At 39.1% G+C, this 14,948-nt stretch overlaps 1 protein-coding gene across 1 annotated transcript in view; it reads left to right on the top strand.

Moving 5' to 3' along the window:
- The window catches only part of Slc35a3 (solute carrier family 35 member A3), a 33,476-nt gene extending 18,732 nt beyond the window's left edge, over positions 1–14,744 (top strand). Inside the window, exons 3-8 of the mRNA XM_021196302.2 lie at positions 1,103–1,257; positions 1,343–1,465; positions 6,257–6,428; positions 9,516–9,634; positions 12,380–12,513; positions 14,177–14,744. Coding sequence (XP_021051961.1) covers positions 1,103–1,257; positions 1,343–1,465; positions 6,257–6,428; positions 9,516–9,634; positions 12,380–12,513; positions 14,177–14,267 — 794 coding nt within the window. The 3' untranslated portion in view covers positions 14,268–14,744. The remainder of the gene's footprint in view (positions 1–1,102; positions 1,258–1,342; positions 1,466–6,256; positions 6,429–9,515; positions 9,635–12,379; positions 12,514–14,176) is intronic.
- The last annotated feature ends 204 nt before the right edge of the window (positions 14,745–14,948 follow it).

The raw sequence follows: 14,948 nt of genomic DNA, 5'->3' as shown, positions 1-14,948 counted from the left end.
TATATATATATATATATATATATATATATATATATATATATATATATATATATGTTTTTGCCTGCATGACATATCTCTGTAGATGTACGGATGTGCCTGCAGAGGTCAGAAGAGGGCATTGGATCCTCTGGAACTGGAGTAACAGCTGGTTGTATGCCACCACATAGGTTCTGGAAATAGAAACCTGACCCCCACCCCCTTGCTGGGCGTGGTGGTGCACGTCTTTAATCCTAGCACTTGGGAGGCAGAGGCAGGAGAATTTCAGAGTTCAAGGCCAGCCTGGTCTACAGCGTCAGGGCTACACAGAGAAACCCTGTCTTGAAAAAACCCAAAAAAGAAAAAAAAAAAGAAAAAAAAAGAAACCTGGCCCCCTGTGAGAGTAGCCAGTGCTCTTAACTACTGGGCCATCTCTCTAGCCCCTTTAGAGTCAATCTTGGTCTATTCCAGCACAACTGAGTATAAGGATAAAGATGCAAGTATGCTACTCCATAATAGTAATCATTGAACAGTTTGCATCAAAAGCGTACTTTGTACTGAAAAGTATCCCAGTATAGCTCATTTTCCTGTTTTTAAAGATGTATTTTAGCTGTGTGTGGTAGTGCACTGGTAATTCCAGCACTTGGGAGGCAGAGATAGGTGGATGCATGAGTTTGAGACCAGCCTGGTCTACAGAGTAAGTTTCAGGACAACCCGGCTACTCTGAGAAAACATGTCTTCCAAAGAAATTAAGGGATTTATTTTAAAATTTTAATTTGTGTGTGTGGTGTGTGTGTGTGTGTGTGTGTGTGTGTGTGTGTGTGTGTGTGTGTGTGTGTTTGCCTTTGTCTTTGTACCTAAGTGCATGTGCTCACAGAGTTCAGATATGTGGAATCTACATGAAGCTAGAGTTACAGGCAGTTTTGAGCCACCCAGTGTGGTTACTGGGAATTGAACTCTGATCTTTTACTAGGGCTATGCTTTCTCTTAGTTGCTGAGCCATCTCTCTTGCCTCCATTTTTCTGTTTTTAAAGTGAGAAAACTGAGGCCTATAAAGAAAGAAAGAGCTTATGACTTCTGCAGAGATACTTTAATAACTGATTTTCCCCCATTTTATTTCTTTTAGAGTGTAGTGTGAGAACACTGAATAGAGTACTGCATGATGAAATTCTTAATAAACCCATGGAAACCCTGAAGCTTGCTATCCCATCAGGAATATATACTCTTCAGAACAACTTACTCTATGTGGCACTGTCAAACCTAGATGCAGCCACTTACCAGGTACCTAGATACAGGTCTAATGATTCTTTTAAAAAACAAATAGACAAAAAACCCAAACATTAATAATATTTGTTTTCTTTTTTAGGTTACATATCAGTTGAAAATACTTACAACAGCATTATTTTCTGTGTCTATGCTTGGTAAAAAATTAGGTGTGTACCAGTGGCTCTCCCTAGTAATTCTGATGGCAGGAGTTGCTTTTGTTCAGGTAACTATTCAAGATAAGTATGCCTTTCATTTCTGCATAGTTTGAAAACCTGATAGATTTCACATAGAGAATATGGTCCCATTACGTGCTCAAGCAAGTGCTGCCATATGTTTTATGGCTCCATATAAGCAAATACTGCATTGAGAGTATGTGATATGATGTAAGTAAATAAACACATGGATGAGTTTCTCATAGTAAAGAACTGAGCAGTTAGGCTCTGGCATAGCTTACGGGCAGAGGAGTTGCTTTGGTTCTCAGTACCACACACACACTCATGCACACACATGAACACACACACACACACACACACACACACAAACTATTGTGTTTTGTAGCCCCTGCTGGCCTGGAGCTTCCTCTGCAGATGAGTGTGTCCTCAAACTCTTGACACTCTCCTGCCTCTGCCTTCTGAGTGCTGAGATTACAGTCATAAACTTCCATGTCTTCTGCATTTTCTTTCTTTCTTTCTTTCTTTCTTTCTTTCTTTCTTTCTTTCTTTCTTTCTTTCTTTCTTTCTTTCTTTCTTTTTTAATTTATTCATATGTGTCTGTATGGGTCTATGCATATATGTGTAGAGACCAGAAGAGGGCACTAGGTATCCTGTGTCACTCGGTCAGTTACTCTAAGGCAGGGCTCTCCTTGAACCTGGGGTAGGGTGAAAGTCAGTGTGCCCCAGGGCTCTCGCTGTTTCTGCCTTCCGAGCTGGGGTTACAGGATGCGCAGGATGTCACATGGGTTTTCTACCAGTGTGGTCCTCAGTACTGTATAGCACCCTGTCTAAGCGGATGGATGAACTGATTGTACAGCCATTTTATTCTCATATTAATAATTTTCTTTCAAAGTCTTTTTTTATTTGTTGGCCTAGAGGGGGGTTTTATTTTATCCATTTAAAGGGTATTTTATTTTATTGTCTTTTATTTTTCAACATTTGCTTTATGACCTAAGATACAATCTATTTTGGAGAAAATTCCATAATATCTAGGAATCTATACTCTTTACCTTAATGTTTTTAATGAAAGGCTGTGCTGTCTTTCCAGGGCTACATTTAGGTTTTTTGTTTTTTTTTTAAAGATTTATTTATTTATTATATGTAAGTACACTGTAGCTGTCTTCAGACCCTCCAGAAGAGGGCGTCAGATCTTAAGGATGGTTGTGAGCCACCATGTGGTTGCTGGGATTTGAACTCTGGACCTTTGGAAGAGCAGTCGGGTGCTCTTACCTGCTGAGCCATCTCACCAGCCCTACATTTAGGTTTTTTGTTTTTTGTTTTTTGTTTTTTATTTTGGTTTTTGGTTTTTCTCTGTATAGCCCTGGCTGTCCTGGAACTCACTTTTGTAGACCAGGCTGGAACTCAGAAATCCACCTGCCTCTGCCTCCCAAGTGCTGGGATTAAAGGTGTGAGCCACCACTGTCTGGCTACATTTTGTTTTGTTTTGTTTTTTCAGAGAATATCTCACCACATAGCCTTGAGCTCACCAGCTCCTGCTTGAGCCCAGGATTGTAGGTTTGAACCAGTACTCTTGGCAAGAGAGAGAAGGAAGGGACAACCCAACAAAATCAGACATAGGGGCTGGTGAGATGGCTCAGTGGGTAAGAGCACCCGATTGCTCTTCTGAAGGTCCGGAGTTCAAATCCCAGCAACCACATGGTGGCTCATAACCATCCGTAACAAGATCTGATGCCCTCTTCTGGACTGTCTGAACACAGCTACAGTGTACTTACATAAAATAAATAAATAAATCTTTAAAAAAAAAAAAAAATCAGACATAGCACAGTGAAACTTGACCTTAAGAAAGAGCAGAACCAACCAACTAACAAACAGAACAACACATAAAAGAAATAAGCTTAAGCTTAATGAGAACCGTGGAGCCTGTGAGATCATTAGTGACCCTGTGGCCCCCTTCCATCTCCCATCTTTATTGATAGTGTATTTTTGAACTTATGAGCTTTCTAATGATTCCTTATTCTTCACAGAGTCATTGTCTCCTACTTTTGCATTCCCTTTTTATTGTGTGTGTGTGTGTGTTTGTGTGTGGTGTGAGTGCTTGGTAGCCACATAGGATAGTGGCTACACTATTACAGAGCCATAGAATGTCTCCCTCCTCACAGAAAACATATTGAGTGCTTACATAGTAGAGGACCAGGAGAGAAAGGGGACAGTTTCAAGAGTCAAGGAATTCGTCGTCAGTATCATGTTGCTGCAGCGAAGGCAAATTGAATAGGAAGTGAACCCTTTTCGTTGTTAAAAGGTGTTTAAGCTTGTATGGTAGCACACACCTATAATCCCCTTCCTTGGAAGGCTGAGGCAAGAAAATTGCTGTGAGCTAAAGCTAGCCTGGACTATGTAATATACCTCCCATACCAGAAAAACTAACATTAGACAAAGTCTCTGGTAACTATGAAAAGTGTGATTTCAACACGCCTGAAGATAAAGAGAGATAAATTTCATTTTCCCCAAAATAGATTGCCGTTTAGATCATAAAACAAACTTTAAGAACTGAAAATAAAGGATTAAAATACAAAAACAACAACAAAAAACAACTTTAAGTAAATAAAAATAATAAATCCCCCCTATAGGCCAAAGCCACAAAACCCCAGACCAACACTAATGTGTAAGTGAGACAGCTGAGGACTGTGTCAGCCACTTCTGTTTAGAAACATAATTTATAGGAGAGTGCAAAAGGCTCTGACAGCCCAGTCAGGCCTGAGCATAAACAGCAGTGCTAGCCATGCCTGGTGGCTCACACTTAATAGCCTAGCACTGAAGACCCTGAGGCAGGAGAATTACCGTGAATTTGAGGCCATCTTTGGCTACCTAGTGAATTCTAGGCTACTGTAGGCTACAGTGTGATGTCCTCGCTCTGCTCCATTCACTGAGCAGTTTTGGAGGTATCACAGTACCTATTTTCAAATTATGCTTTAGAGCTGTGATAATAGAAACAGCATGGTACAGCGCAAAAACAGACATGCAGGCCCTTGGATGAGAAGGTCTCAGAAATAAACCACCTGATTATCGACAAAGATGATTAATCCATATGTCTTAGGATTTCTATTGCTGCAATGAAACACCATGACCAAAAAGCAAGTTGGGGAGGAAAGGGTTTATTTGGCTTACACTTCATCATCAAAGGCAAAAACTCAAAACAGGCCTGAGCTGATGCAAAAGCCATGGAGGGGTGCTGCTTACTGGCTTGCTTCCCCTGGTTTGCTCAGCTGGCTTTCTTACAGAACCCAGGACCAACAGCACGAAGATGGCACCACCTACAATGGGCTGGGCCCTCCCCCACTGATCACTAATTGAGAAAATACCATACAGCTGATCTCATGGAGGCTTTTCCTTACCTAAGGCTCCTTTCTCTCTGATGATGCTGGCTCTTATTAAGTTGACATGCAACCAGCCAGTACAGCATACATTGAGGAACAGCCTCTTCAACAAATGGTGTTCAGAAGCTATACATATGTATCTACAGTACACGACTAAGACGAGCCACATTCTCACCCAGCACAGAACTCCGTTCCAAATGGATTGAGGCTTTAAACCCTGAAACCTTGGAGAATGTGAAAGGGAACAGGGACAGCATTTAAGAGGAGCTCACAGAAAGGACTTTTTGATAGACTCCAATTTGAGCAAACAGTAGCAAGAATTGACAGATATGAGTGCATGAAATGTAAAAGCTGCATAACAATGAAAACAGACTGAAGAGACAACCTTTGGAGGGAATGAGGATGTTCACTAGTTCCTCATCAGACAGGATTAACATGCAGTTATATAAAGAACTGAAAAAAAACAAAAACAAAACCAACCAAGCATCCAGAAGTCCTAAGCCTATGAGTAATCAGGCAAATGAACTCAGCAGATAGTTCTCAAAAGTAATGCCGATACCTTATAAACATACCTAAAATGTTTACCATCTTCAGCCACTAGGGAAATAGAAATCAAAACTGCACTGAGTTCATTTCGTCCTAATCAGAATGGCTGTTATCAGCACAACAAACAACAGCTGGTGTGGAGATCAATCTTAATGCTCCTCTGATTGGGATGTAACTCAAAGCAGCCAGTTGTAAAGTAGGGTGGAGGTTTCTCCATGGGAAGATTTTAATTTTACCTGTGTCTGTGTGTGTATGCACACACACATGCATGCATGCGTGGATGCATGCGCACCTGCCTGCACACATATCATAGAGCATATGTGGAGGCCAAAGGACAACTTGCTGCAGTTAGTTCTGTCCTTTTAGAAAAGAGCTGGTTTGAAAAAAGGAACGGAGCAGTGGGAATGCAGACAGGTTGGGGGTGGTAATAACAGAGAGGGTATGATCAAAGTGCATGAGACACGTGTGTGAGCATGTCCTAATGGAATCCACTGTGCATAGTGTAAAATGGATAGTTTCACTAGAAGTGGCTTAGTAAGTCTCAGACCATCAGAATAGTGAGACATAGATGGGAAGGCATATTTAACAACAGTTAAATGGTTACCATGGTCAGGAGCATCCAAATCCTGTGGGGACTATGCCCGGGACAGTAACTTCACAAGGACTATTTTCCTTACAGTGTTTGTGGTTCCTTTCCCACCAGCTTCTCTTCCTACTATGCTTGAGGTAGCTAGCTTCCCTTCTGCTGAGGCAGTACCACACTGTGCTTGTGGAAGTCAGGGACAGCTTGTGAGAGTCGGTCCTCTCCAGCCACCATGTGAGTCCCAGGGCTCAGATTCAGGTTGTTAATCTTGGCTACAAGTGTCCCTACCCACTGAGCCATCTCACTGCCCTCTTGATGTTGCTTTTGTTTTTATTCAGTGGCCTTCAGATTCTCAAGAGCTGAACTCTAAGGACCTTTCGACGGGCTCACAGTTTGTAGGCCTCATGGCAGTTCTCACAGCCTGTTTTTCAAGTGGCTTTGCTGGAGTTTATTTTGAGAAAATCTTAAAAGAAACAAAGCAATCAGTATGGATAAGAAACATTCAACTTGGTAAGTTTTAAAGGCTGTCTAATATCTTTCTCCTAAATAACCATACCAGTCATGTATGGTGGTGCACGTCTCTGATCCTAGCACTCATGAGGCTGAGGCGAAAAACCAACCAGGCCACACAGGGAGAGTGCATCTTAAAAAGAAACCAGACAAAGATTTATGTTCTTACATTTGTGGATCTCCCGAAGTCTTTAAGTACATAAGCCTTGAATGCAAATGTGCTGTTAATACAAAGAACTGGATTTGAGATGTATGCCTCGACTCATGATATGGAAAAGCAGGCTGATGATCAGAGTGTGGTCTGCTCCTGCCCTCAGTTACGGAGTCTTAGCATATTTATCCTTATTGCCTTTCCTTTGTGAAGATGCTACAACTAATTTACATATTAAAATGTAAAGACTCCTAAAATGGAAGAAGTTGGAAATGAAGCAATTTTCATCTCTTCCAGTCGTAACATGCTGTTTTCTTTCAGTGTAATATTTTGTCTTTTTACATACTCCTTCTTAACTGGTGGGAAATAGCTTAGAGGGGAAGAAAATTTTAGCATTGGTTACAAGTGTCTAAAAAAAAGAAATCAAACAAAACAAACCAAAACAGAAAATGAGACTGGCTGAATGAATTATTATTTTGATTAGGTAGTATAATTAGTATTGTACTTTGGGAGAGTGAGAGAAAATGTAAAGTAAAAGAGAATTGAGAGCCAACGTGCCTGGAGTCAGCTGTTGAGTCTATTTCATTGTGTGCACTTGGAGAAATTTTCTCATCAACAAAAATAATCATACAAGTGTCAACCAGGGCTTATAGTATGTTAGTTTTGGTAAAGCATTTGGAACAAGGACTATATAGATATCTAATATTAGTCAGTGGAATATCTGGCCACTATTAGAATATCTGGTCTATCTATATGTACTGACATAATTCATATATTTCCTTGTATGCTACTAGACAGCCTTCTGTCATCGTGACAAACACATGAGATAAATCAGCTTACCAAGAGATAACATTTGCTTTGTCTTAAAATTTTGGGGCTTCAAGCTGATCCATTGATTTTTTTTTTTTTTTTCTTTTTGGCCTGTGGCAGGGCAGGACATAATATCAGAATATGCAAGGCAGAGGAAGCTACTTATTTATGGTGGCACAATAAATAGAAATCAAGAAGAGACTAAGGACCCATAGTCCTGATCATAGGCATGCTTCCAAGTGACCTATGGCTTCCCACTGAGCCCATCCTCATAGTGGTGAAGAGAGAGAACAATTCTTGAACACTTGGGGCTTTGGAGGACTTTCTAGCTCCAACATGTACCAAATATGTATTTTAGTAATTGTCACATAATTTTTCAGTTAAATTTATTTTGTTTTATAAATGTGAGCACATTGTCTCTCTCTTCAGACAGACCAGAAGAGGGCATCAGATCCCATTACAGATGGTTATGAGCCACCATATGGTTGCTGGGAATTGAACTCAGGACCTCTGAGCCACTGAGCCATCTCTCCAGCCCAAGTTAAATTTTAAACTGTATGCCTTTGGGCATTTTTTAAAAGTCACATACCATGATTAGTTTCATACTAAGATGAGACCTATTAAATGGTTATAGCTTGTGCAAATGAACTTTACATGGTCCTTACACTCTACCTAGTTGCAGCTTTATTTAAAACCATCACACATACCCTCTTTGACACCATTCATAATGTGTGCCATAGGATGTGGCCCCTGTAGGTTTCCGTAAGCCAACAGTGCTCCAGGTCTGGAGGCTGTATTGACCCATGGAATTCAGCAATGAAGTTCGCTGAGCCAGTTTCCTCTAACAGTGAGACTTGAGTAGTAAGTACAGAACCTGATGATGGCTTCCACCGTTTCTTAGCCTGGAGTTTTGGTTATCAAGTATTGTACTTAAAAAAAAATCTTAAAAATAAAGTTTATTATTATTATTTTGTTTTTTTTCGAGACAGGGTTTCTCTGTATAGCCCTGGTCACTTTGAGGACCAGGCTAGCTTCGAATTCAGAAATCCGCCTGCCTCTGCCTCCCGAGTGCTGGGATTAAAGGCGTGTACCACTACACCCGGCAAAGTTCATTATTTTTAAAAAACTTACAAATAAAGAACATCACATGTGGAAAGTAGTCAGCCATAGACTATATAACAGTGAACTTATATACAGTTAGAGTAGGCATTTGGACCAGAAGCTGTGACACTTCACATTTGCACTTTTACTGTCAAGTATATTTTTGTGCACATGTCCACTACCAAAATAAAAAAAAGGTCCATGACAGACTTAGAACTAGAAAAGCAGTTAGCCTTATATTCTTTTATGTTCACTGCTTGTATTAATTAAAATGCTTCCAAAGAAATTCTATGTCATATATGTCAGCTTTCTTCTGTGTAATTATGAATGTTACTCACACAGATGTGGTCATAGCAATAGGAAATTGATGGTACAGTGGAATACTACAAGCAAGCATTTTATAAATGCTTGAATGGATCACCAATCTAATAATTCAAATTCTGTAATTTCAATATTAATATGATGTTTAGCGGTTGGCAAATTATTTTAAAAAATATTTTCATGCCTACCTGCTTATGTGTATATTTTGTAGTCATCATATAATATTATGTAAAATTTGTAAAATTTATATATAAGTCAAGTGATTTGTTTTTTTCCCAAGACAGGCATTTGTTTTTTTTTTCCTGAGTCAGGGTTTCTCTGTGTAACCCTGGCTGTCCTGGCATCCGCTCTGTAGACCGGGCTAGCCTCGAACTCAGAGATCCACCTGCCTCTGCCTCCCTAGTGCTGGGAATAAAGGCGTGTGCCACCACCACCCAAATCAAGTGAAATAATTTTAAAGGTATTCATCAGAAAGAAATAAGTTGTGTAGTGTGGTGCAGGCCTATAGTCCCAGTACTTGGGAGACCAAGGCAACAGAAACAAGAGTTCCAGTCCAATGTGTGCTACATGCTGAATACCAGGTCATTCTCCATTGCACAGCAGGACCCTGCCAATTGGAATAGGGGGAGAAGGAAACAGGATTGTTAACAAAAAATATCCCTTCAGAAAAACTGCCACATGACCTAGGTCTTACTTTCTTTTAGGTTTCTTTGGAAGTATATTTGGATTAATGGGTGTCTACGTTTATGATGGAGAATTGGTCTCAAAGAATGGATTTTTTCAGGGATATAATCAACTGACATGGATAGTTGTTGTTCTGCAGGTAAAGCATATAAGTCTTCTATTTAATACTACTGAATATTGCTTCAATACACAGAATTAAAATGGGTACTGGTGTGTTGGTATTTAAGGGGTAGAGACCTATAGATAGATAGATAGATAGATGACCTATAGATAGATAGATAGATAGATAGATAGATAGATAGATAGATAGATAGAAAGAAAGAAAGAAAGAAAGAAGATAGATATGGGCATGCATGCAGGCAAAATAGCCATATACAAATAAAAATAAATAGATTAATTAATAATAATAATCTTTTAAAAAGAATTAAAGAGTGAATCTGGGCTGTGGTGGCACACACTTTTAATCCCAGCACTCTGGAGGTAGAGGCAGGAAGATTTCTTTGAGCTTGAGGGCAGCTGGTTTACATAGCAAGCTGTAGGACATCCAGGGCTATATATAGAGACCCTGTCTCAAAAAATAATATTTAATAATTAAAAAATAGTTAAAAAATAGTTAAGGGTAAATATAACTTTTGATTTTTCTGCTGCAGTTATCATTGCATAGAAAAGCCATGGTCAGCACTTTAAAAGTGGAAGGAGCCTTTTGAGATAATTATGCAAGTTTTAGGCTTTATTTTATATTTACGTATTAGAATGTTCCTGTCAAATTTCTTCAGTGTGAATGTGGCTTTAATTGTATAAGAGATGACTAATTTTACCTCCAAAAATACTCCTGGATATTCTGGAAAATATAAAAATGAAGAAATCATCTTCTTTAAAACATACTTTGCTAGAGTTATTTGAAGTCCTAAGGCTCGAGGACCTGGCAAGTAGAGAAGCGTCAAAGGATAGTGGTGCTTTCAAAATAGGAAGGGTGTTTCCATTCTATAAAAGAAGGAGAAGGCACAAAGGGGAGGTTAGAGAGAATTTAAAGTGGAGGTATGGTATACACAGAACTTCTATATGATATATTTTACCTAGTTATGGGAAAGTTCTCCTTTAAGAGAGCTAAAAACAGTTTTGTTTGTTTTGCTTTAGAAAGGATCTCTCTACATAGCTCTTGCTGGAACTCAGTATGTATATCAGGCTGGCCTCAAGGTCACAGAGATATGCTGGGCTCTGCCTAGTGACTGCTGGAATTAAAGGCGTCTGCCACCACACAACATTTTTTTTTTTTAAGTTGGTATAACTGATATGAAGAATTCAACAGGGAATAAATAGATGAATAACACAGCATTTCCTTGAAATATTGATTCAAACATAATTTACAATAAGTCCAGTGGGATAATTCATGACTTTTTATAACTTGACCTCCCGTCATTATAGAAGGCAGTTAGAGTGGGTACCCTTGGTTTGGTTTGGAAGCAGATATATAGGGTTTGGTAGAAAACAAAGCCAGGAGCCGGGCGTGGTGGCGCACGCCTTTAATCCCCGCACTCGGGAGGCAGAGGCAGGTGGATTTCTGAGTTCGAGGCCAGCTTGGTCTACAAAGTGAGTTCCAGGACAGCCAGGGCTAAACAGAGAAACCCTGTCTTGAAAAACCAAAAAAAAAAAAAAAAAAAAAAGAAAACAAAGCCAGGTCATACAGATGGTCTTTATCAGTTGGAGATAATTAAGGGTGTGAGATTTTAGAATATTTGCATATACATAATAAGGTAATCTGTGGCTGTGACTCAAGTCTAAACAAAATTCTGTTTTATGTATGAGCATACACATAGCCTGTAAATAAGATAATACAGTTTAAAATCCACCTGCATGGTATGACTGACCCATCTAATGTGGCAGGTGTAGACTTTCCATCTGCGCATCAAAGTATAGGGTTTTGGAGCATTTTGGATTTTTGTATAGTAAGTAAAGTCTCGTGTGTGTGTGTGTGTGTGTCTGTGTGTCTGTGTCTATGTGTTTTGTCTGGATTGAACCAAGTGCCCTCATACCTACTAGGCAAGTAATTTACGACTAAGCTACCCACCACTCATTAAGGTTTTTTATTGTTTGTTTGTTCATTTGTTTGGTTTTTTACTTAATTTTATGCGCATATGTATGTGCCTGAGTGTATGCATGAACATGCAATGCCTGCAGAGATCAGAAGAAACATCAAAACCCTTGGAACTGGAGTTTCAGATGGTTGTGAGCTGCCTAACGTGGGTGCTGGGAACTAAACCCAGGTCTTCTGCAAGAGCAGCAAGCACCCTTAACCACTGAGCCATCTCTCCAGCTTCCCCATCTCCTGTTTGTAAGTAGCCACCATCTAGAATTTGAGAATGATTTGGTAGAAGGTCCTTGATATCCTGTGTGGATAGCTCAGAGAACTTAGCTGCTGTATAATAGGCTTGGGGTTTAATCTCTAGCGTTGCAACAAAATCACTCCCAAACCAAACCAAACAGTACATCCTGACAGCCATAGAGGTAGATTAGAATGTAAGGGGGAATTACAGAATAAGACCAAGTGAGAAGACTGTTGGAAAGGAATTAAAAAGGCGTTTTTCTTCAAGCTTAAATGTATTTGTTTTTTCAGCTGTCCTAACAAGTGCTGTTTAATTATTGAATTTGATGAAAATAGACAATTTGTAATTTGATCAAATTCTACTACAGCAAACCTTAGATTGCTTTGATGGTTACATTGAGGGCTATGAAACAAAACTGAAAGTCTGTTGTTAATGAATCATTTGCTAGGATATAATTATATTTGTAGAACAGAAGTCTTAAATCTTCCCTGAGAAATGAAATTGTTTTGAAAAGCTGTTTTATGTTCACTTAAAAAAATATTCTCTTAAAACTTTGACAGGCACTTGGAGGCCTTGTAATAGCTGCTGTCATCAAATATGCAGATAACATTTTAAAAGGATTTGCGACCTCCTTATCTATAATATTGTCAACAATAATATCTTATTTTTGGTTGCAAGATTTTGTGCCAACCAGGTAAAATACTTCTTTCTCTTTATCATTTTTTTCTTTCCATTCTAATTCTTCCTTGTATGTCTTATTTTGTTGTTAATATTACCATGGTTCCATTTAGGTTTGTTTATTCACTTTCCAAAAGTTCATTACATGGCCACTCTGTACCAGCAATCACTTTGCTGGATTTTGGGAAAAAAGAAACCTATGAATGAGATGGGTGTGTTCAAGAAGGTCATAGTGACTAGAAAACCAGACACAAGGTGAATTATAACATGGTCAGCATGCGAATGTCAGTATATATACAGCTCACTGATGAGGGGGCTTGCATCACTGAAATAATCATAGTATGATAGGGTTTCTGTTGTACATAGCTGAGCAGGGTAACAAATATGCAAATAATGTATTAATCACAGTGTGATGAGCATTAGAGTAACTCACTCTAGGGTAGTGCGTCTTGGACAGTAGATCTGAATCATTATCAATAAACACTTATTGATAGGAAGGGAATTGTGGTTGAGGGACTAGTATCTACTATGATGCCAGCATCAGGAAAAAGTACATGAAGTCAAATGGCTGAATTTATAGAATGGGGAGGGGGAGTGTGAAGGGTAATGTTGACTGGAGCACACTGGCACATGCCTTATTCATGAAGTCCAGGGGGAGCTGCATAGGTTTGAGGCCAGCTTGGGCTACATAGTAAAACTGTGTAATAAATAAAGCAAAGCAAATCAAAGCTTCTGGTCACAGGAAGGGTAAAGACCAGTGATTCCTGTCCTTTTAGATTATTTTGTTTTTAAGTTGAAGGTAATAACTTTGAAGCATTAATAGAAATCTTAAAGCCAAAACGAATCTATGACTCTAGCTGCATTAAAACTGTATATAGCAATTATAATTGGTAGTTTGGTTTATGTCCAGTTTCTATGAAGTATATTGTATATTTACATACATAGAATCAAGAGGAAAGCATGTGATACCTCCTTCTCTTACACATCCTGTAAACATTGGTCCTGAGTTTTATTATTGCTTTGGATTTTAAACTAAATTCACCTAAATTTAGCATAAAGTAGTGAACTTTTACTTTTACATTTTGTTTTTTGTTTTGTTTTGTTTTTTCGAGGCAGGGTTTCTCTGTGCAGTCCTGGCTGTCCTGGAACTCACTCTGTAGACCAGGCTGGCCTCGAACTCAGAAATCCGCCTGCCTCTGCCTCCCAAGTGCTGGGATAACAGGCATGCGCCACCACTGTCCCGCTTACATTTTGTATTTTAACATTTTGGACCTTTTATGGAATGAATCCCACACAGAGTGTACATGTTGGTGAGGTCCTGCACTATGGAGTGTAGGCTCAAAGCCAGAGTCTGCACTGCATCTTACCTCCTACCTATTTGGGACTGTGGGGCAAATTTTTAAAGCCCTGTAAAGCCTTTCCTGAAGGTACAAAATGCAGCTAATCCTTGTACTGCTTCAAGTCATTCAAGAACAAAATGATGTTTACATGTCAAGTACTTAGCTGAACACCTGGATCCTAGGAAATAGTCAACATTTATTACTATGTTTCTGGAATATTTCTTTCCCAAATTACACTTGTTTTTATAGTACAGATATATAGTATAGATACAGTATAGTAAAGAATTTAATTTGCTTTTAATCTGACTTTCTCCTTTTCTTTTTCTTCATCCTATTTAGTGTCTTTTTCCTTGGAGCCATCCTTGTAATAGCAGCTACTTTCTTGTACGGTTACGACCCCAAACCTGCAGGAAATCCCACTAAAGCATAGTCATGCCCTATCTTTAACTGGATTTTCACAATGGTGCCCTAGGAACCTCAACATTAATCTTGCACAGAGGACTTCTGCAGATTCTATGAAGAAATCATCATGCTAAATCTGATCATTCTGTTCAAATGGTTTGAAAATATGTAGCCTTCAGGATGAAATGTGTACATCATCTGCAACCCAAGCCTGGAAGTGTGTCCAGGAAGTAGGGCTAGAGGGGATACTGGGAGGAGGTCTGATGTCTGAGCTCGTAATGACTTCAGCCTTTTAGTTGCTGCAGAACTGTCCAGTGCAGCCTTTGCAAGAGCACACACATGCAAATAAAGACCAAGGTTTGCAAGGTAGATCTGCCTACACTTATCCCATAGTCTTAACCTTACTTACTCTTTCTGTACAGATGTATCAGGTTACATGATCTATTTAAATGGAAATTTATAATTGCCTATCAAACTGTGAACAAACAAATATAATTTAAAACCATTTTCATGTATCCGGGATTTTATATTTATACAGAAGATTACTAAAGAAAGGATTGCTAAATTTTACTTGTTTAATTCCATAAGATTTGATGAAGAAGTAATCTGGGTTTAAATCATATTTAAATTTAGTGTAGAATCAATCTCTCTCTCTCTCTCTGTGTGTGTGTGTGTGTGTGTGTGTGTGTGTCTGTGTGTGTGTGTGTGT

The sequence above is a fragment of the Mus pahari genome, chromosome 4 (genome assembly GCF_900095145.1).
Source record: "Mus pahari chromosome 4, PAHARI_EIJ_v1.1, whole genome shotgun sequence".
NCBI lineage: Eukaryota > Metazoa > Chordata > Mammalia > Rodentia > Muridae > Mus > Mus pahari.
Note: the sequence above shows the minus strand (reverse complement) of the source record. Positions and strands in the feature narration are given on the sequence as shown.